General features: G+C 54.9%; 2 protein-coding genes across 2 annotated transcripts; both read right to left on the bottom strand.

The window, feature by feature from the left end:
* Window positions 1–148: 148 nt before the first annotated feature.
* On the bottom strand, window positions 149–6,551 carry SMYD5 (SMYD family member 5). The gene is made up of 13 exons (XM_066317549.1): window positions 6,414–6,551; window positions 6,136–6,244; window positions 5,483–5,622; window positions 5,152–5,273; window positions 4,481–4,550; window positions 4,219–4,323; window positions 3,718–3,780; window positions 3,476–3,546; window positions 3,012–3,118; window positions 2,728–2,784; window positions 2,366–2,460; window positions 2,035–2,105; window positions 149–1,499 (listed from the first exon to the last, which is right to left on the bottom strand). Exons 1-13 carry the CDS (start codon window positions 6,477–6,479, stop codon window positions 1,361–1,363), a joined length of 1,215 nt encoding a protein of 404 aa, XP_066173646.1. The 5' UTR covers window positions 6,480–6,551; the 3' UTR covers window positions 149–1,360.
* Window positions 6,552–9,722: 3,171 nt separating this feature from the next.
* On the bottom strand, window positions 9,723–10,912 carry LOC136359937 (homeobox protein not2-like). The gene is made up of 2 exons (XM_066316824.1): window positions 10,710–10,912; window positions 9,723–9,922 (listed from the first exon to the last, which is right to left on the bottom strand). Exons 1-2 carry the CDS (start codon window positions 10,839–10,841, stop codon window positions 9,764–9,766), a joined length of 291 nt encoding a protein of 96 aa, XP_066172921.1. The 5' UTR covers window positions 10,842–10,912; the 3' UTR covers window positions 9,723–9,763.
* Window positions 10,913–22,341: the final 11,429 nt, after the last annotated feature.

Genomic DNA, 22,341 nt, shown 5'->3' with positions numbered 1-22,341 from the left:
CAAGGGTGGGCTGGTCACAAATCCAGAGCCCACACTTGCACAGGTGTCTGTTCCCTCACCCCCAGACCTGTGTCCCCACAGGCCCAGCCCCTGGGTCACAGCCCTCTTTGCCCTCAGCACCCACCAATACAAAGCACAGGTTCCAAGCTGTCACCAGTCTCGGTTTATTACGAACACTGAAGGGGATGTGGCCCCAGGACGGCTGGGGACAAGCAGCAGGAGGCAGGGCTGGCAGTGATGGCAGTGTCACAGGTGTGCCACCCTCAGTCCCACAATCCAGCTGCCACAGATACAGTGGCAGGAAAACAGCTCCCCAAAATCCACAGAGGAAGGTAATGACCCCAGGTGCATTCCTGACGTGCTTCTTGTTCGTCACTTAGAGCTGCGTTGTCCCTCCAGCCACATGGTCTGCACACAGGGACAGCAGACGTGATGTGGCCTTGAGGGTGGCAGCGTGGGATGGATGACAAGGGGATATCCAGTGGGGCCACTCTGCACTGGCACATCTCTGTGGGGGAGCACTGGGTGCAGGAAAGCACCCAGCACATGCTGCATCCCCGGGCACAGCCGCTCCTGCACAGGGCACATCCTCCAGCTGGAGGGAGAGACAACTCCCCGCAAAACCCAAAGTGTCTTCTGGGTTTGGGATGCCACCACAGTCCATGTCAGCTCCTGGCCATTCTCCATCCCCAAACAGTCCTGCAGTCGCTGCCCGGGGCTCTCTGTCACGGGCAGGATGGGCCGAGCTGGGGAGGTGTCTGCAGAGTCAGCTCTCTGTCTCTCCCTGCTGGACTCCAGCTCTGGGCCACCCTCCAAGGCATCCCCTGCAAGACCCTCATGCCCCTCACTGCTGGCCAAGGCATGGAATGGAGGATATATAAGGGCCCCAGCTCCATAGTGTGTAGATAGTGCTAATATAGACATTAAATAGTACCCTCGTGCACAGACACACAGACAGACACACACATTCCCCTCATCCCTGCAGGGTGGGAAGGACAAGCTCCTCTGCATCCACAGCCCGCAGATACAGCACAATGTGACCAGCGTGGTGGCCCAGGGGCTGGCTGGATCCCACACTGCTCCAGCCTCCCCTGCAAGTCCCACTGTGAACTGGGCTGTGGTGGAGGGCCACTGGCTCACAGCTTGTCCTCACAGGGAGGACAGGGACAGCCTGACACACACACACACACAGGGACAACATGGACAGGCGGGAGCAGGGCCTGCCTCCGGCTCCCGGCTGTCCCGCTCTGGCACCACCGACCCCACAACACAACCCTGTTCTAGTATTAAAGCTGCTGCCTTTTGGAAGAACCTCCAGGCCCTTCCCTTCCCTTCCCTCTCCTCTTGCCCGGGGCCAGGATCACACATCAGTCATCTCATCCTCCAGCTCCGCATCGTCCGTCTCTCCTTCGCCCTCCTCTTCCTCGTCTGACGTCACGTCGGCGTCATCAGCTTGTGCGAGGCACTTGGGACATGAGCAGGTAAACAAGTAGTTCTCCCTGGGAGGGGGGCAGCCAGGAGACACACGGATGGTGTTGAGGCTGTTACAATCCCACACTGCTGCTGGGCAGGGGCTCAGGGAGGGAACAAGCCAGAATGGGGCTAAACATGTCACAGACCCAGAGGAGTTTGGGGGTTCCATCCTGCTGGCTCAGGTAGGGTAAAGATACCCCGGGTGGAGAGGGGGATTTCTCAGCCCCACAGGGGTGATAGCACAGGGGGACAGTGACCCCCCTCCCCCAAGCAGGAACCTCTACCCTTAATGGACAGAGAAGGAAAAGGAAGGGTCTGCAGGTGTAAGCCTGCAAAAGGGGGAACCCAAATCCTTGGTCCCCACGGCTACAACACATTACAAGGAGCTCAGAGCACCAGAAACACCACGTACCACATGCACCCCCTGCCACGAGCACACTGAAGTTCACAGCAGCCATACCCCAAGTACACATAGCCCCGGGGTGGGAACACTGCCCTGATGGACTGTTTGGGGTGTAAGGGGTGTGAGTTCCCATCCAGGTACCTCCAGGCAGCTCCTACCTGAGTATCTTGTTGCGGCTGTGTCTGCTCCGCTCCCTCTGGCAGCAATCCAAGTAACTGATGCAGATTTCCTGTGAGCAAACAGAAAGGGGTTGGGCTCAGAATGGCTCCCCATGATCCCAAAGCAGCAGCATTTGTCCCAGTCCCTCTCAGAATCAGGCAGAAACATGGGGTTTGTCAGCCCCTAATGGGATGGGGACTGAATTCCTCTGCCAAGATGATGCAGGACACAGGAGGTTTTGGGGCTGGGGTCCATGGAGGATGTAGGGAACACAGGGATGATGCCAAGCTGTGATGTCACCCCAGGTCCACCCAGGCCCTGCTGTCTCACCTCTCCTGCTTCGATGTCCTCCAGAGCAGTGAGATGCAGGAGGAAGTTGTTTTCTGGGAAGGATGTCTCAGCATTGGGGATGCAGCTGTGGTTACCTATGGGTAATACAATCTCTTTGCTACGTGCCTAAGTGGCTCCTGGAAGCACATCACATCTGAGTGCATCCAAGGGAAGACTGGCCATTCCACAGCAGGGCAAGGTGCCAGGGAACACTGAGAGAGCAGTACTCATCACATCCACCCCATCCCATCCCACAGATGGCAAGCACAAACCCTTTTCTCCAGAAGAAGAGGTAAGCCAGCCTAGCACAGGACATTTCTCTCCTCACTACTGGTTTTCCTCCCAGACCTTGTGTTACTTACAGCAGCTCTGCAGCACGTAGAGCCCTGATCCCTCGCAGTTGAGGAACTCTCCTGACTCTGCAGCACAGAGAGAGAGGGTTTAGAGCTTTGCATAGTCCATTCCAGCTCTTCCACACATGAGCACCAAGGAATGTCCATCAACATGGAACACCCACACCCAGCACTGCTCTGGTGCTACAGCGTGATTTCCCAACAGCCTTTCCCTCCCACTGGGAGGGGATGGAGAACAAAGACACATATCCTGAGGCTCCCTGTCCTGTCCCTGCAGTCCCACAGAGCCTCACCCTTCTCAATGTCCTTGTAGAGCTGGTCGATGAAGGCATCCAGCTCCTCCCGCTGCAGCATGGGCAGATCCAGCGCATCGCACGCGTGCACCCACTGGCTCAGGGAGCTGGGGGGAGACAGGGGACACTGTCACAGCCCCACAGGGCTGTCTGGGAGCAGTGGGACACTGTCACAGCCCCACAGGGCTGTCAGGGAGCAGTGGGACACTGTCACAGCCCCACAGGGCTATCAGAAACAGCAGGCACTTTTACAGTTCCACAGTGCTGTCAGCACACAGTGGCACCTCACAGAGGGGATCCAAAGTGGCTCTGAGCAGCCAAGGTCTGGCAGAGGGATGTGAAAGGGGTGGACAAAGCCAGGATGAAGTTTTTAAGTCTGCCGCTCCCTCCACATCTCTCAAATCCAGCCATTCATATTCCTCATTTCCACTGCCCTGCAAGGAGCACCCCCAAATCCCCATTACCTGGTTCCTATGCCTTGGCCATTGGTCCCCACCAGGGCAAAGAGGGATCGAAAGCCTTCTGGAGTGAACCACTGCAGAAGGGAGAGGACAAAGGAACTGAGCCCAGGCCAGCCTGCAGCAGCACCTCACTCTGCAATGCTTCAAACACCACAGCGGGCTTTGGGGCAAGCAAGGAATGAGCAGAGTCCCAAGGGAAGCTCTGGCCAATGCTCCTGGGCTGTCTGGGAGGCAGATCCACTCACCCTGCTGAGATATTCATCATAAAGGGCTTCGGTGAAGAGCAACCGCAGCAGCTCCAGCTGGCCCTGGCAGGACACGGCAGCACGGTCAGGGAGGGAGGTGCTGTGGGTGCCAGCCCCGGGCTGAGGCTGAGCCCAGCACAGCCCAGAGGCTCCAGAAGGACTCGGGCTCCCCTGCCTGCCCTGCACGGCTGGAGGCTGCTGCCCTCACAGCCATCAAATCCACCCAGTCTAGCAGCAAGAGCCACCTACTCAGCAGCTAAATATCACACTGTCCCAGCCCACAGCAGGAACATCTCCTCCACAGGAAGGAGCAGCATATCCCATGAAAGCATCACAAGGCCAGAACCCTCTAAGCTACCACTTCCTCACTGTCAGGCCCCTCCCTTTAAGCCTGGAGTTTCCAGTGTTTCCTATCCCTGCTGTAATGCGGCTTTTGCATCTATGGGCTCACAGACACAGGCTCGAGGAAGGCTCAAGGATTCAAGAGCTGCTGGGTCTTACCTTAAATTTGTCCCCAAGCAGCTTGTGCACAATCTCTTCTTCCTCATTTGCTGTCTTGCTGCAGAACTGGGAGAAGGCCTTGATCCACCACTCCTTGTCTTTAGCCTGACAGAAGAATCAAGCAGAGGCATCGCACCAACACCACTTTCCTCCCCAGCCCAGAGAGAGAGGATTGTCAGAATAAATGCTGAGAAAGGCAGGCCAAGGAAACAGAGCCTTGGGAATACCATCCAAAATGGGATAACAAAACCACCCACTGTACCTGTTTGATGGTGGCGACCATCCTGGCCATCAGCATGATGCTGGAGGTCTCTGGAGGGTAATGCATGTTTCTGTGGGATTCAAATGGAGAAGAGGTGAGCAGATCAGGGCTGGCATGGGAATGAAAAGCTGGAGGGAGGCAGGGGCAGCTGCCATAGCTGTGGTCAGCCCTGCACTGATCCATCACACCCAAGTGGTCAGTGCAGCATTGCTGTGTGGGGGGTCCAGTGGAAAGAAACCTGTCCCACCTTCCTGCTCCAACCATACAAACAATCCCCTTCCCTCCTGTTCACTCTGCTGGGGCTTGGAACAAGGTTTGGGTCAGGGATGTTGCTTATGCCCATTTTTTTTAAAGCAGGGAGCCATGGGATACTACAAGGAGGATCTCCCAGAGGCTGGAGATCTGCAGGAGCACCATAAAACTGCAGAAGTGAGGGATGTGCAGCTCAGCACTTTGGTAGCTCTTTAGTGGGAGAAAAAAAAGGAGCGCTCAGCTGTGTGTCCAAACCCTTGGGCTGCCAACACCACAACACCCAACCAGGAGGAAGAGCTGGGCAGTGTCCCACAGCCATCTCCACCCTTCAACCACCCTGTGCGGAGATGCAAAGCAAGAAGCCAGCTCAGGAGAGCCACCTCCCTTGTCCGTGGAGCAGCAAGCACCTCAAGTCATACCTCCATGCCTCCTGCAGCTTGTTGAGGGGGTGTGTGGGGTCGTCCCGGGACGGGCCGAGGCAGAGGACCTGGTGGTACTGCTCCAGAGCTGCCTGCCTGCATTCTGCACTGCAGTATGTCACCTAGAGTGAGGGGACAGCACTGGCATTGGCTGTGGCAGCAGGAAAAGGGGCTCCTGGGTCCAGCTGAGCCAGCTGTGCCCCCTCCCTGACCAGCAGAGCCCTGCCTCTTTGGCCCATAGCACAGAAAGGCAGACAGCACAAGAGCCTGGCTGGCTGGAAAGGACTCAAGGATCCTAAGAGGAGCACAGTCCTTCCTGGCAGGGCCGTACCTGGCAGCGGGGACACTGCTGGTGCAGGTCTTTCCTGATGCTGCACTGCTCCGGGTGAGGCAGCACCAGAGAGCTCTTCCCCAGCAGGCGCTGGGCGTTCTCCTCCGCCGTCTCCAGCGCCCGCAGGCAGTGATCACAGGCTGTGGGGAGACACATGGTGGGTGGGTGGGTGATGGATGGATGGATGGATGAAGAATGGATGGATGGAGAATGGATAGATGGATGGATGGACAGACACCACAGGAAAGCCTTCAGAAAGGAAAAGGGCCAGAACCCAGGGCAAGGCAACAGCTGGCACCAACACCAGAGAGGAACAAGGGGACAAGGCTTGGAGCAATGTGGGCTAGGGAAAAGTCTCCTTGGGGTGGAATATGATCTTTAAGGCCCCTTCCAACCCAAGCCATTCCAAGATTCTATGGTGGCACCTGACACATGCCTCCACAGCTGACGGAAATCACCATCCCTCAGATGACAGCTGAACTTGTCCACAGTTTAGTGCAGAGGCAGAAAAGGCAGCAGGGCCACCTTTATAGAGGGGCTAAGACAATCCCAAACCCCACCCTTGGTCCCGGGCAGCTCTTCTGGGATCCCGCGGTCACCCCGCCGGGACAGGCGACAGGGATGGGGACATGCCACCAGCGCCAGCCGCTCACCTCGGTAGTTGTACAGGGCATTCCAGAGGAACTGGGATGACACCACCGGCCTCTCCACGAACACCGTTTCCCCTTTGCGGATGTTTTTGGTGGCGAACAAGCCCTTTCCCTGCCGAGGGACAACCGCAGGTCAGGGACGCGCCCGAAGCCGAGTCATACCCGGGAGCTGAGGGAATCCCTCGATCCCGAGGGGAGCCCTGCGGGTTTCTCCTCCCTCTGCCCCCAGGCTGGGCGGGAAGGGAGGGACCCGCACGGAGGGGACACCGCGGGCTGCTCACCTTGGCGCTGCTGATGAACCGCGCCTCCGCCGCAGCCCCGGCGTGTGGCCCCGCCGCGGCCGCCATCTTCGGGCGGCGACTTCCCCGCCCTGACCCGCCGGGCAGCGCCTCTTCCTCTTCCTCCTCCTCCTCTTCTTCCTCCTCCTCCTCCGCCCCCGCCCCTCCGCCCCTCAGAGCTCCGCGCTCGCCATCGCCCCCTCAGCCGCGGGGCGCGCGGCGGCCGGCCGCCATCTTGGCCCCCCTTCCACAGCCCCCGCCGGCGTCTGCACACACCGCCGAGACACCCTAAAACACCCCCAAAACACCGCAAAAACACCCCGAAACCGGGGCCGGGCGCTCCCGCTGCCGCCCCAAATCGCACAAGAGTTTGATGTCTCTTCCCCAAACAATTATTAGTATTTAATGGTAGAGGAAGAGCCGTGACAGCCCTGGCAGGCGGGAACACAAGTTGCCCCTCGCTTGAGGTCTCCCCTCGTGGAGGGAGGAGGCATCGACCTGCGCACCCAAAACTGGGCCGTCTTCCCCCAAAAAAGCCTTTAAAACACGCCGCTGTGGCCGCTCTGCCTTCGCTACCTCCTGCTTAGGGGGTCTGCAGGGCCTTAAAGTGCACGGAAACGCGTGTTTGGTTGTATTTGCTAATTCACAGCGCTGCGACTCAGCGCCGCTCCTCGCTGGCCAGGCGGCGGGAGCAGGGTCGGGAATTCGGGACGGCTCCGTCCCTGCTCGGGGCTTTGGGGAGTGATTTGGTGTCACTAGATGTCACTGTCGGCTCGTGGCGGGGACGCGACACCGGGTGACAAGGCTGGAGCTGCCGCCTCCATGGCCGGGCAGCGGCTGGAGAGTGGCCTCAGGGCTGGCCACTGCTCCGGCCACACGGGACAAGGGACAAACTGGCTGCCAGCGCCGCCTTCCCAGCCGATGCTGTGGGATCCAGCGCCGGGGGAGCCAGCGCAGGCTGTGCTCCATCACACCGTGTCCATCCCAAGGACAAGGAACAGGTGGGACAATGCTGCCGTGACTCCCGTTGCCATTACATCCTCCGCGATTCGTGGAATATTTATGGGGGAAAAGCCGTCTTATGACTAAGAGTGCAATGATCCCTGTCACTGCCAAGGGCACAACCGAGCCGTGTCCCCAAGTGCCACATCCACACGGCTTTTAAACCCCTCGAGAGATGGGGTTTCCACACCTGCCCTGTGCTAGGGCTGGACAGCCCTTCCTGTGAATGAATTTTCCCCAACATCCAATATAAACCTCCCCTGTCACAACCTGAGGTCATTTTCTCAGTGATTTCTTCGTGGAAAGAATACTCAGGCCTTGGCAAGGGCAGCCCAGGGAGGTTTGGAGCCCCAGTCCCTGGAGGTGTCCAAAGAATCCCTGGAGGTGGCACTCAGTGCTCTGGGCTGGGGACAAGACGGGATCGGGCACAGCTGGGACTCGATGGCCTTGGAGGGATTTTCCAGCCTCTGTTGATCGTGGGATTCTTCTCCTCCTGTCCCTGTTCCCTGGGAGCAGAGCCCGACCCCCCCGGCTGTCCCCTCCTGGCAGGGACTTGTGCAGAGCCACAGGGTCCCCCCTGAGCCTCCTTCTCTCCAGGCTCAGCCCCTTCCCAGCTCCCTCAGGAATTCTCCAGCCCCTTCCCAGCTCCCTTCCCTTCCCTAGACATGCTCCATTCCCTTAGGCTGGCAGAGCAGGACCTGCAGAGAAGGTTTGGCCACATCCACCTGCAGACACAGGTTCTTGTTCTCCAGGAGTCTGAAGCCCATACTCACCAGGCATGACTGCTCTTACTGAAAATGTGGTTTTATCTCTGCAAGAACCAGCCCAAAGATAGCAACTCCCTTAATTTACTTTGATATGGGGTCATCAAGCAATTGAAAAAAAAAAGTCTTTAGCATATATTTTGTCGAAAATAGTTTATTAGGAAAAAAACCCTCAAACTCTTAGGAGAACAATGAAAATACATTTGGTTTAATTTTTTTTGTTACTAATTTTAATTGAAAATTAAAGTGAGTACTTGGATATTTTTCCATCTGGATTTTTTTTTACACTCATTCAATCCCTTTATAACTAACTCGATTTTTATCAACAGACAAAGCAAATAAATAAGTGACATGTATTAAGGCAAAAAAAAAATCTATAAATAACAATGTAAGAGTAAAGTGATATACAGTGTCCTAGGTCAGAAAGAGACTGAATAAATTATCCTGAGCTGATGGGCCATGGACAGCCATAGGAAAGCAGGGTGACAACCTGAGCCCTTAGTCCTGACCCCCCCAAAGCCCTCCCTACCCCCAAAAATCCAGCTGTTAACCGCATCAGGCTGCTCCAGATGTGCTGGGAGCGCTGCAGATGCTGTGTCCCAGGGCACGTGCAGGGATAATGAGGAGAGAACAGAGCAGCTGCCGTGTCTGGGCCACAATGGCACATCTGGCCGCGGGGCAGGGGGCCGGCTGAAGCTGCAGAGGTGTTGGGAGCTGGTTTTTACTGCAGCCTCCAGCCCTGCACCTCGGCCAGCCCAGCTTCCCTGCAGCAGCCAGCACACACACACACCCCCTGGGCAAGGACAGCTGTGCCAGGGGACAGAATCCAGCAGCTGAATCCAGGAGCCAGGCAAAAGGCACAGATTACACCAAGGCACTGACAGGAGAGGGCATTTCTGCTCCAGGGCAGGAGCAGACCCTGCTCATCATCACACTGCAGCAGTCTGGGTGGGAGCAAAGGGCTTCCCCCCATTGAGGGTATTTTGGTAGTGATTGATCTGAACATTTAACGTGGGAGTCAAGTGGAGAAGAAAAAGCCATCAGAGAGAGATCCTCCTCCTTCCTCCTTGGAGCACACAGCCACACATAATATAAATGACCCTGGTTTTAAATGCCCTTGTGCTCAGAGCCAGCAGAGACAGCAGCCCACTGCCTTCCCAGCAGAGACTCTCTGATTGTCACCCCAACATCAAAGTCCCCCTCTGATTGTCACCCCAGCTTCAGGGTAACCCTCTGATTGTCACCCCCACAAGAGAAACCAGCAGATTGTCACCCCAACATCAGAATGACTCTCTGATTGTCACCCCAGCACCAGAGACACCCTGATTGTCACCTCAGCCTCTCTGCTGGAAACTGCTTGTGTGTCCTGGTGCTTCATGGGCAAACAGGAAATCACTTGCCATCAAGTGATGAAGCCCCAGGAATTACAACTCTTGCCTACCAAACAGCACCCAAAGAAACTCAGGGGCTTCATTCCAGTCAGCTGCAGTTTAGTCCTGTAGCTCCAGCTCTCAGATTAGTCCCGCTTGGACCAAAGCAGCACAGACATCCCCAGGCATCAAAAAACAGCCCAGTCTCCTCGGCTGTTCAAAGCTCGACGTCCACAGTGTCCTCCTCGTGGTCTTTGCTGGCTGTGGAGTCGGCGCTCGCAGGCTGGATCACCCCGAACTGTGACAGCTTGGCCGCCTTCTGCTCCATGCTCTGCTTCCTCCACTTGATCCTCCGGTTCTGGAACCAGACTTTGACCTGGATGGGAACACAACAGCTTAATCCAAGGGCTCTGGGAGCCTTTTCTAGTGACACATGCTTCCGAGGTGGATATCCCCAAAAAGCAGAGATCCTGAAAATGGGCATGAGCATTATACTCTTAGGGAATAGTGAATGAGCTGAAGCTACAGAGGGCAGAGCGGTGATGGGAAAAGATCAGGGGAGAGGGGGATGCAGCTGCACTGAGAAGGGTCTGGCCAGGGAAGTGAAGGAAGCAGCTCCCTAAGGAGCTGCCGAACCCATCCCCAGGACTGCAGTTACCACAGGGCATGATGAGACCCCTGATAATTATCCCTTGTTCCCCCAGAACTGGCCTTGTTTTGCTCTCCCTGTTTCCCAGCTGAATTTAGATCCCGCTGTGGAAGATCACCTGGCTCCTTCTTTCCACACTAAACAAGCAGTTTACTGTGGCAAGAGCAGGAACTCACATGGCAGAGCAGGGAAATATATCCAGTGTCATAAAAGGACACTTGAAACAGTCTCCAGAGGATTGTAACAATGCAGACACAGCAACCAACCCAGCTTGAACCCTAAAGCACAGCAGGGTTGTGCTCCTGAACGCTTTTTGTTCCACTGCCTGGATTCAGAAATGTAATCCAGAAACCATCTGAACTCCAGGTACATCTCTTCAATGTCCTACCTGGCAGTAGGGTGTCCCATGGGTCACTTTGCACCATGTCCTCCTCCCACCACACATCCCGGTGGGAACATCAGCCCAGAGCAGCCCCAGGATCAGTTCCACCGGCTCAGCTCCCACATCCTTTACCTGGGTCTCTGTGAGATGCAGAGTTGCAGCCAGGTCCACCCTCTCAGTGCCCACCATGTACTGCTGCTTGAGGAACTCCTGCTCCAGCCGCTCCAGCTGCTCTGGTTTGAAGACTGTGCGGACTCTCTTCATCTTGCAGGGCCCCCCCGACCTCCAAGGCCCAGTGGGACCCAACGAGCTGGTCCCAACACAGTGAGACAAGTCCAGACCTGCAGAAAGCAGCAAAAATTGAAGGGGTCTGCACTAAAGGAGCTGGGAGAAAATAGCATCAAAGCCAGCAGAGATGTCCCTGCTCTGTCCCTACCCAGATAATCTCATCTACACTCTTTTTCCCATGAAAAGCTGGAGCATAAGGACTTTTGAGGGCCTCTCCTGTGGTTTTACCCTCAAGGTCCACCTGAACATGCAGTCAGACCCAAAGAAATTAGCACTCAGTGAGGTGGGCAGGATTTGTCCTTTGCCTGCACAGGACGTTTGTAACAGGATAATAAATTGCATCTAGAGCTGCAGAACACACAAATCCCACCTCTGTCTCAAGAACCCCCAAACTGGAGATGGTCAAAGTTTGGGGGAGTTTACCCCAGGTTGGCCCCTGCTTTTCCCCTTCCCTTGGCACGCAGGCTCAGTGTCCAGGATCCAACTCTCATGCAGGGCCACATCCTGCACCTCTGTTCCCCATAAAGATCCCAGGGGGTGGTGAGGATTTAGCAGGACTAACAAGTGTATCTGAGCTGTCTCCTCTCCAGCTGTGGCCTGAGGATAACCGTAATTAGCATAAATTAACACACAATCCAACGCCAACGCTGCCACTGGCACCTGACTGAGAGCAGGTCTCCCTCAATCCCTCATCCTCCCGGACCCAGCTGATGTCCCTGCTCACTGCAGGTCCCTGAAAATCCCTTCCCAGCCCAAGCATTCTGTGATTCCATGCCCAGGTGATTGCACTAGAGAACTCTTCCAGGGCTCACAGCACAGCGTGAAGGGTTTGGGAGTTAGGAAAGGCCAGCACTGATGGCACCACGGCTTCTCCAAGCACCGGATTCAATTTAAAATAATCCACTAATTACAACCAGTGTGATTTTCCGTGTGGAAAGCACCGAATGCACTGGCAGGATCAGGCCGTTAATGGTCCCCATCTCTGGTGTTCCAAAATATTGTGGCAAGCCAGGTTCCTCTAGCTTTTATGGAAATACTGCACATAATGATCCCCATTCACACCTGCTACTTATCTCTTCTTTAGTGACTGATCTTGTCAAGTTCTCCAGGCACAAACCTGCACCTTGACCTGCTTATTTTCATTAATGGGGTGTAAGTTCTGCGTGTGCTTAAGGATTTGTGGGATGGAGACCTGACAGCTTAACAGCTGTAATTGCACTTAAAACTATTTTCATCATTAAAATCTTTTCACCCGTCACTTTGTGTTTCTATTTTAACACAGGAATAATAGCAAGTGTAATTTCCAATGTGAAATGCTGAGTGGAAATCACTGTGCAGATTGTTTAACTGTGTTTTCATACCTGGATGTTTGATATAATATAAAGATTAACACAATTCCACAGATGCTGTCTCGTCAAAGAAATAATATATAAAAGAGTTGTGCTAAGTACTTAATCAGAAGATCAGCGAATACTTTTGGTGTCTGAATATTGTAGCATCAGGATCAAATCGGGAGTTCCTTATACACCTGGAATATGGGCCTGGCTGCAGGTTTTGGCTGGACAGCAGCAAGATGACACTCTGAATGCTAAAAAGGAATACTTAATTTCAAGAAAAACACTCTGAGTAGAGATATTTTGTTAAAATCACTTGGTCGTTGTCCTTATAAAGTTCCAGTAAAAATAGAGCCCGGCAGATCAGGCAGTATCATCCATCAGCGCGGCGTAAATTTTACTTAGATCAACAAAACACATTTTTTCTTAGATGCTTCTGCACTGAAAATACGAAGTTTTGAGGGCCAGGTACTGCAAAACACTTGGCAGTTTCACTTCTGTGAGTGAAAAATTGCAGGGAAAGCAAAATTAGAGAGGAATTAGGGGAAATTTGGGAGAAGAGGGACGCACACAGCAGCAGAGGTGAAATTAATTTTGGGAGCTAGGCTTTGGGAAATTACAGCAATTTTTTGATTAAAACTCTGGTAGTGAGGTGCTTTCCTGACATAGGAAAGGAGAAATAAATGCCAGTGTGTGTAAAGTCATCCGTAAAATCTCACAGAATCAGACTGCCTTGGGTTGGAAAACTCCTTAAAGATCATCCCGTCCCACCCTCTGACACCTTCCACTAGCCCAGACGCTGGAATACTCTTAGCTCTAAAGTCACTTTACTATTAAATCTATTCCAATTTTCTTTCTCCATCTCAAATGCAAACAGTAAGTTTGGATATTCTGCGCCAGGTTCTGGACTGGGGACTGAACGATGGATTAGTACAATCCCGTAGCATCTTTAGGAATCGATCACAGGCTTTTTATCAAAATGTTCAGAGACATCAGATGTGTTAGAAACTCCCTCTCAATATTAAAAACAAAACAAAACAAACCCCAAAACCACAAAAAAACCAAACAACAAGAAGAAAAAAACCACCACCAAAACCCAAATAAACAAAACCCCCACAAAACACAAATAAATAAAAAACCTACCCCACATAAAGCGTTCATTTCTAGTCTCCCTATATCGATCACTTACACAGCGGGGAAAAAAAAAAAAAAAAACAACTCCACCTCTTAAGGAAAGTTTTCCCTCGTCCCTGTCCCTCAGCCCGACGCTTCAGCCCTGCGGAGGCTGCAGGAACGAAACGACCCCGGCAGCGGCGGAACGAAGCACTTTGAGGTCACCCCGACCCCGTTATCCCCCAGCGGGCCGGTCCCGCATCCCGTCCCCGGACTCCGCTCACCTGCACCGGGCCAGCCCCAGCCCCAGCCCCAGGCTCCGGGCGGCGGCCCCAGCGCCGCTCCCGGGGGTACCGCCGGGGGCGGCCCGGCTGCGGCTCCGGCCGGGGGCCAGCGCGGGGCCGGCGGGCCGCGGATCGCGGAGGCGGCGGAGCTGCGGCGCGGCGGCTCCCGGGCCAGCAGCGCTTCGATGTGGAACGGGGTCTTGGAGGGCGACGGACCGGGCCGGGGGCGCGCCGGGCTCTGCAGCATGGCCGGGCCGGTGTGGCCACCGCCGCCCCGGCCGCTTATATGGAGGGCGGGGGGCCGGGGATAGCCGCGCTCCTATATGCAAAGTGACGGCGGGAGGGAGGCGGGGGCTCCACACACCCCGCTGGCTGCCAGCAGCACCCCCACCGCCACCTCTGGTCCCCCAGCAATACCCCACCGACACCTCTGCTGCCCCACTGACACCCCTGCTTCTCCACTGACACCCCACCGACACCCCTGATCCCCCAGCAATACCCTTGCTTCCCTGTCAGCCTCCCCAAGGATACCCCAGTTTCCACACAAACACCTCTTCTTCCCCACCGACACTCCCGTGGAAACCCTCCTTACACTCAGGCTCCTCCATGGACACCCGTCCTTCCACACCAGCTCCTGCATGGAGAGCCCTGCTTCCACACTGACAACCACACAGTCACCCATTCCAACTGACAACCCCACATTCCACACTGACAGCCCCACTGATTCCCCATTCCACACTGACAGCCCTACAGATCCCTCATTCCACACTGACAGCCCCACTGATCCCCACATTCCATGTCAGCACTCCCACAGACACTGCTCCTTCCACCCTAGCACCCCATGGACACCCCTCTTTCCCTACTGTCACCTCCAGTGTCATCTGCCCAGCATCTTCCCCTGCAATGATCTCCTCTTTCCCCATGGACCACCACACTCCTTCTTCCCCAGGGATGCCCCATGGATTATGGTTCCTTCCTCAGACATCCAAAACAACACCTGAACTCCTTCCCAATGGACACCTCTCACCAGCACCAATTCCTTCCCCATGGGCACCCACAGGGACACAAACAGAATCCCTCAGCCCCATTCCCCTGACATCCCCTCACAGGAGTCCCCACACTCCTCAGGGCACCCTACAGACCCCAGGACAGGCTGTGCCAGCACATTGTGTCCCTGTGCCAAAGGGAATGTGCCTGTACCTGTCCAGGTGTGCTGGAGTGTGTTGGAATATCTGGGATACAGGACAAGGACCTCAGGAGCTTGCACAGGATCCGAGGTGACCGTGCTCTGGGGATGGAACTGGTGCCATCCCTGTGTGACACCCTTGGAGCCAGGCACAGCCACATGGGCTGGTGGGGAGCTGTGGATGGCACAGACACCTCTCTCAGGTGGGATTCCTGCTCAAATTCCACCAAATTCTCACTGGGAATTCACTCCGGTGTGTGCAAACACCGAGAAACCCTGGAGTCTCCAGGTTAATAAATATGGAGCAAAACTCCCCTGTGGTTTAATAACCCAGCATTAACCATCCCTGCATGCACAGTCTTACGGGTCATATCCAGTAAATCCTGCCTTAAACAGGGATTCATGACATTTAAAGTTTCTTTTCCCTGCAGAATCCATAGAAATAATTATAAAAATCTCTGTATTTTGGGACATTTCAAAGCAGATGGGAATGCACAGGCAGGATTATCCTGCTCACAAGGAAGCACCCTGGTGATGGCTACAGGATCCTCAGGGAGGAGGATGCCCACAGGAGACAAAAGAGTCCCTGAAGTTTGCCTTTTAGACAAGTTGTTGTGTTTTTTTTTTTTTTTTTTTTTCCCCTGCCTTTTAGCATCCTGTCTTCCCCAGCAGCTTCCAAATAAGTGAATAAATACAGCTGCTGCTTTATTGCTCCTTATCCAAACAGGCAGCTCTGATCCCGCTGCTGTAGAACCACGGCCTTAATTGGAATCACACGTTCAAAGTTGAAGCCTCTCCCCCAAAAAAGTCACCTTGGGGAAAAAAAAAACCTCCCTGGAGATTCACAGCTGGCTTTGCTGGCACAGAGGATGTGTGGGATTGAACACCGGTGTCATTAGATGAGGTTTAGGGTTATTAAAAGGTTAATAAATCAATCCATGATTTTTGCTCTTTAGAACAAGTCCTGACTGTGATTTCCAGGGAAAGCCATGTCGGAGCTGCTGCAGCTATTAAAGGATCTGTGTGGGGGCTGTGGGGATGGGACGAGCTGCAGGCAGGGCAGGGGTGCTGATGGATCCTCCTGGCAGGATGGACAGACAGACAGATGGACAGGGAGCCTCTGGAAGGGACAGGGAACCACTTTGGATGGACAAGGAGCTACAAGGGTGACCGGGAGCTGCTGGAATGGACAGGGAAGCATTGGGATGGACAGAGAGCTACAGGGGTGGACAGGGAATTGCTGGGATGGACAGAAAGATGCTGGGATGGACAGATGGATGGACAGAGAGCTGTTGGAACGGACAGATAGATGGACAGTGAGCTGCAGGGATGGACACAGGGATGAACAGGGAGCTACAGGGATGGACAGGGAGCTGCAGGGAAGGAGAGAGAGATGCTGAGATGGACAGAGAGATGCTGGGATGGACAGGGAGCCACAGGGATGGACAGATGGATACACCACCAGCCAAACCCCAGCTGATTTTCCCTTTGGCTTTCCCCTCTGGGCCGCAGGTGCTGCCCAACGCCGTGCCCTGTTTCCCATTAGTGCTGTGTGCTCAGCTAATGCATCTCACTGGGAAAGCTGGAAATTTTCACCCGCTGGTAATGACTTGGGAAATGTAGCACCCAGCAGCCAGGCAGGGGCGGGGGGCTCTGGCCAGGACCCCCCACCTCCCCTGCCCACACCAGCTCCAGCTACCAGCCCCAGAGCCCCCAAAGAGGGGACATGAAAGGTCCCCCCTGATCCTCTTTGGTTTTCTGCTGCTGGTTATTTTATTTATTTTATTCACGATATCCTATTCATTATATTTTATTCTTGTTTTGTTTTTCAAGAGTGTGGAAAATAAAAGGGGAAGGGGGGAATCTCTTAGGGGGAGTCTCTTAGGGAAGGGGTAAAAAAAAAAAATCCCAACAACAAAACAACAACCCGAAAAGCCCCCCAAAAAGCCCCCAGCCCTTTGTAAACATCCCCCCTGAGCAAAGGGAAGGAGGTGAAAAGCATTTCCTGATAACTCCATTAAAGAATGAGGCTGCATTAACATTCCAAGTCTCTCGACAAGAGATGAAAGTGGGGAACTCGAGTTCAGCCTCTCCTGCTCCAGATGTTATTATGGGCTCCCTGAAAGGTTTTTTTATTTCTTTTTTTGCAAAGAGACAAAGATGTTGCCTACTTCAAACGGGGCTAATTGATGCTAATGACTATCAGATAGAGGGGGGGCCCTTTTCCCCCCTGCCAAGGGGAAAGAGAGAGCGCATTTTACAATCCCCCCATAGAAAACGCCCCACTCTTCAATCCAGGTTGGAGCTTTAGGGATTTTGTTCCTCCCTGGCTGCTGCTTTCTCTCCTCCTCCTCCTCATTCCCCCCCTCCCCTCTTCATCTGTTCTGTCCCCCTTCTTCTGGGCACCCCGCGGCTCTCACTTGTTTGCCCATGAGAAATTTCACACCTCGCCTCTCGGTGAGGAGAGCCCGGCTCCATTTCCATCCCTCTCCCGGCTCCAAACCCATCCCAGCGGGGCCAAAGGGGTGGCGGAAATCTCCCCAAAGCCACAGCAAGCACACGTGAAAACGTGACGGCGATTTGGTGCATCTGTAATCCGAGGCTTGAGTCCTCCTGCCAGCGGGGAAACATCGGGAGCATCCCTGCAATTAGGGACAGGATGGATCCCAGGCTCCCGGTGCTCCTGCTCTTTGGAATAATTGGCCCAGCACCGCCAACCTGAGGGGGCTGAAATGCTGAGCTCGTGCCTTTTAATGAAAATTGCCTTAAAAATGGGATCCTGAGCACCAGGGTTTGGCCTTATGTCGGATTTTTGCAAAGGTTTCTCCTGTCCTAATCCAAAGTCACAGTCAATAATAATCCACGAGCCAATAATGGGCAATTAGGAATGTTCTCGAAGCCCACGGCTCCTTGAGCTGGTGATTTGCCCCTTTCCAAACTGGATCCCACTGAATCCTCCAGGAGAGAGGAGTGGGGATCCCTCTTTGCAGTGGGAAGGAGCACAAATTTTCTCCCAGGAGTATAATTGATATGTTTCATTATATAATTTCTCCACCTTAACGCCTAGAAATGATAAAATCCTCTGGCTAACAATGGCTGTGGGTGCTCTGTGCACCGGGAGCACCTGGAAGTGGGTGCCAAGGAGCCACCCTGCCTCAGCTTTGTCACCCTCAGCCAGGCTCCAGGGGGCTGCAGGGATCTGCAGAGCACCGTGCTGGGGTTGTCTGCTCCCGGTAAATCCTGTCTCTCCTGTTGCAGGAGAATCCAGGTCACCTTCTGGACCCTCAGCACCTCGCAGGGTGCCACCAACAGCCCCAGACTGGGTGAGGACAGGAGCAAGGGGAGCCAAGGGCGAGGCCACCCCCAAAAGATCCTGCCAGAGCCCAGTGTCAGTCCAGCGTGGGATGGACAGGACCATTTGGGGACATGCCACTTTCATAGAAGAATGTCATCCTAAAGCAGGCCTGGAGAGGAGTCTGTGCCCTTCTCTCCATCATTATCACCTCATTTTGTCTCCTGTCTGTCAAACCTCCCCAGGGGCCGACTCAACATGTCCAAGGACAGCTTGGACGGGGTTTGGAGTAACCTCAGATAGTCGGTAGGGGCTGGAACATGATGGTCCTCAAGGTCCCTTCCAGCCCCAACCATTCCATGATCCCGTGTTCATCCCATGGAGAAAATTCCCCCGGCAAACCCCTAAGGTTTGTGCTCCGGGGGTGCAGAGGACAGCAGCCCCCTGTCCCCTGCCCAGACAGCCAATACACACCGCAGCCGCCCTTCAGACACAGCTCCCCGGCCTCATTGTCAGGTTAATTTGGGATAATGGCCTGCAAAGCACCTCAGCCCCATCCAGGCCTCATTAGCACTTGATAATATCGAGCATCCTGAGGAATTAGGGCTTTTCCCCCTCCTCCTCCTCGGGGCAGGGTCCCGCGCCCAGCCGGGGCTGATTCATCGCCCAGGCACCCGAGCATGTCCGGGCAGGAGCCCGGGGCAGCCCCCGGAGTGCGGCACGACTGGGTTCTGCCCCAGCTTCTCCTTGGGGAGTTAGTTATCCCTGATCCCAACGGGCTCGTTCCTGCCTGTGTCGCTCCTCCGTGCCACATCTGGCCCCTGTATCTCAGCCAGATGTGGAATGAGGGAGCGGGACGTGCTGCACCCCCCGCCCTCACCCTGCCTGGGGTCCCTCCGACCCCGCATGCCTGGAGTGCGTGAGTTGTGTCTGCGGTGTGGTCTGGCTGGATGACCTTCAGAAGTCTTCTCCAAGCCTAGAATTCCATGATTCAGTGGGGGCTCCACCCAGCTAACATCAAAGTCAGGGAGAACCCCCCCCAAAATCAATTAATGCTCAAGATGCTCCCTGCTCCTCCCGTCACACACAGCCCCGGAGCCTCTGCTCACAGGGATTGCAATTCCAGGTGTCGAGAGCGCCCCAAACCTGCGCATTTAAAATTAATTGGGAATTATAAACAAACTAAGCATTGAGGCAGCGCTGGGCCGGGCCTGAGTGCACCATCAGCCCGCTGCTCCCTTCAATTATCTTTTTTTTTTTTTCCCCCACATTGTTCTCCACTAATGAGGAGACTAATGACCAAAGGATGGTTCATAAGTGGTTCCCAGACTCTCCTTGCCCAGGGCAAACACCGTCCACAATAGGATCACAAATTGTAGGGAGAAGCCCCGGCTGATCACATCAGAAACGGTGCAGGGATTTATCTCTCGGCCTTAACAATAACAGTATGTTCTTAATCGCCACTCCAAAGGGACAACTGGCGGGGGATCTGCCCGGCCTCATCATTAAAAGCTGGCAGCATCTTTGCTAGCGCTGCCCCTTTGTTCATCTTTCATTATTCCAATGCTCCGGCCCCGTTAATTCCCCTCCATCTTATTAAATCAATAGAGATGGAGTGGGGGAAGGACGGGGCAGATCCGAGGCTCGGATCCGGCTCTGGGCTCCCCGCGGGGGTGCGGGCTGGGAGCGGGGTCAGCGCCGGGAGAAACTGAGGCACGGCAGCTTCACAGCCCGAATTAAAACGCAGGACGAGGTTTTAGCAGAATTGGGAGGCGCTTTATCCTCCCGCCTGTCCCGCACCTTCCGTCAGCATCCCCTATTCATCCCACAGCACCAGGGCTCGCTTATTTAAGGATCTCATCAGTTTTTACAATAAAATCACACCGTGCAAAGGGTGGATGGTGCCATGGTGCCCCATATTCATCCCACAGCGGCAGAGATCGCTTGATTTAATGATTAAATCAGCTTTTACAATAAAGTCATACCAGGCAGAAGGGGTCTGGGAAATCCCATGCTGGGATGACATGGATATTTCTGGGTGCCACGGGGACAAGGGGTTTAATTGTTGCCACAAACTGTCTGCAAAGAGGGAGATGGTGGTGGTTTTTTTTTTTTTTTTTAATATCCCCCCTGAAACCGGGCAGAGCCGCCCAGCAGCCTCGGGAAACTTATTTGATGTTTCAATCGGGAATTAGCGGGGAGGGAGAAGCAGGGGAAATGCTCCCTGACCATTTAACAAGATTACACGAGGGGATGGAGCGGGGAACACGCACGGCCGCCCCCAGCCCGCCCCGGGCTTTGCCTTGAACCTCCGCCCGCGGCTCCGGGTCCCTCCCGGCCCTTGCTGGGGACACAAAAATCCCATCGAGGGACCCCTCCAAAGGGGGAAGGGGCGCTCCAGGTGCCTGGAAAGCAGCCGGGACACAGAATGGGGGTGCAGGGGTCCCGCTGGTCCAAACTCCCCGTTCTATTAACAACAAACCGCGCTCCATGTGCGCAGCAGGATTCATCCCGGAGGGAAGGAGAGCAGGGAGGAGCACCCCATGGTTATCCTCTCCCAAATCTCTCCATCCCAACCTCAGCCGGTCATTCGCGCCTCTTCACCAGCGCCCCGCATTCATCCCCATCATGCACCCATCATTTGATGCGATCCCTGCGGGGAACCACCTCCCTGAGCAGCCGCTCACCCATCCCCGCCCGTCCCACGGCCTCCCGCTTATCCCTGCAGCCGAGAGGAGATTTGCCGGGACGGGCTCAGCGCTGCATCTTTGGCAGATAACCTTTATCCCCTTAATAAAGCTGCTTAATTCTCACTTCCTTTTAATTATTTGTAAGTGAAAACCACCTCGGGTTTTGCAGGCAGACGAAAAACATGCGTCTTTCTGAGGGTCGTGGGTTGGGAAGAGACTGGCAGGGTTTTTGGGATGTGAGAGCGATCTGGGTGAGGACACACAGCTCTTATTCTTCCTTTATTCTTCCTTTATTCTTGCTCTTTTATACACAGGTTTCCTGGGGGATGAGAGGACCGAGGCTCTGCCCCAAAGTGGATCGATCCAGCCCGAGCACCTCTCTCCCTTATTTTCCATAGCCCAGACTTGATCCCAATCCAGGTGCCCCAGTGGAGGTGCTGGGAATTGGGCTGAGCTGCAGACAGCGGGATTGGAGAGGAAGGAAACTCCATTCCTACCCTCTGCCCAGCCTGACAGGGGTTTAGCAGCGCAGAAAATGACCAGGATGAATCCCGCTTTTCGGTAAGCCGTCAACTCCATCCCGTCATGGGGGGTAGACCTGGGGGCTTGGCTCTTCTCATCCCCGCCGGAGCAGCAATCGCTGCTTTGTCCCGCAAAGTCCCTTCCCCACCCTGAGGGACCTGCGAACAGGTCGGTGCTGGCTGGGAGGAGGACAAGGGGTGGCATTCCGTGTGACTCAGCTGTCCCCAGGGAACAGAGCCATCCCTGCACACCCCCTGAACAAAAACCGCCCGGACAAATCCCCAGGTGCCAGAGGAATGTGATTTAATCCGTCTCACATACAAGTAAATTTTACAAACCCGATCAAGCCCAGCGGTTTTAATTAAATCATTCCCGGCTCGGGCATTCCCCGCAGCGGGGGCAGAGCCGGGCAGACCCTGCGGGAACATCCCCGGAGCGGGGTCGGGTCCCCCACTGCTCCCGGGAGGAGCCCGGTCCTGCCCGGGGCTGAGCCCCGCCAGCTCCCAGGGGATTAAAGGTGTCCTGAGAACAACGAAACTGCCGCAATCAGCTCAGCCCCCGGCCGGGCGGGATTGAAACAGCGCCGTGAGCCCTCTTGTCTCGGGGCTGATCGTAATGAGCCACCGGCATGCGAGATTAGCGCGTTAAACCCGCGCCCAGCCCGGGCTCCCGGCAGACATGTGAAGACATTAGCACAGTTTGGGCCCTTTGAGATGTGCCGGCTAATCCCTGCACCAGCCGGGACAAAGGGCAGCTTCCGTCACAGCGTCCGCTTCTCCTTGCCCTGTGTCACTCTGTCCTTGCACTGTCCTCTTCTCCCTGGGTCACCCCCTCCCCTTCTCCTTGCACTGTCCCTTCTTAGATTGTCCCCTTCTCCGTTTCCAGGCATCATTCCCCCTCTCCGTGCACCATCCCCTTCTCCTGATATTGTTCTCTCTCCTGGCATCACCTCCCGCTCCTTGCATCATCCTCCTTCTCCTTGCACTGATCCCTTCTCCTTACATCATCCCCTTCTCCCTGCACTATCCCCCTTCTCCTTGTGCTCATCCCTTCTC

The sequence above is a fragment of the Sylvia atricapilla genome, chromosome 4 (assembly GCF_009819655.1).
Source record: "Sylvia atricapilla isolate bSylAtr1 chromosome 4, bSylAtr1.pri, whole genome shotgun sequence".
In the NCBI taxonomy this organism is placed as follows: Eukaryota; Metazoa; Chordata; class Aves; order Passeriformes; family Sylviidae; genus Sylvia; species Sylvia atricapilla.
The sequence above is the reverse complement of the archived record's forward strand: the minus strand, read 5'-3'. Positions and strand labels throughout refer to the sequence as shown.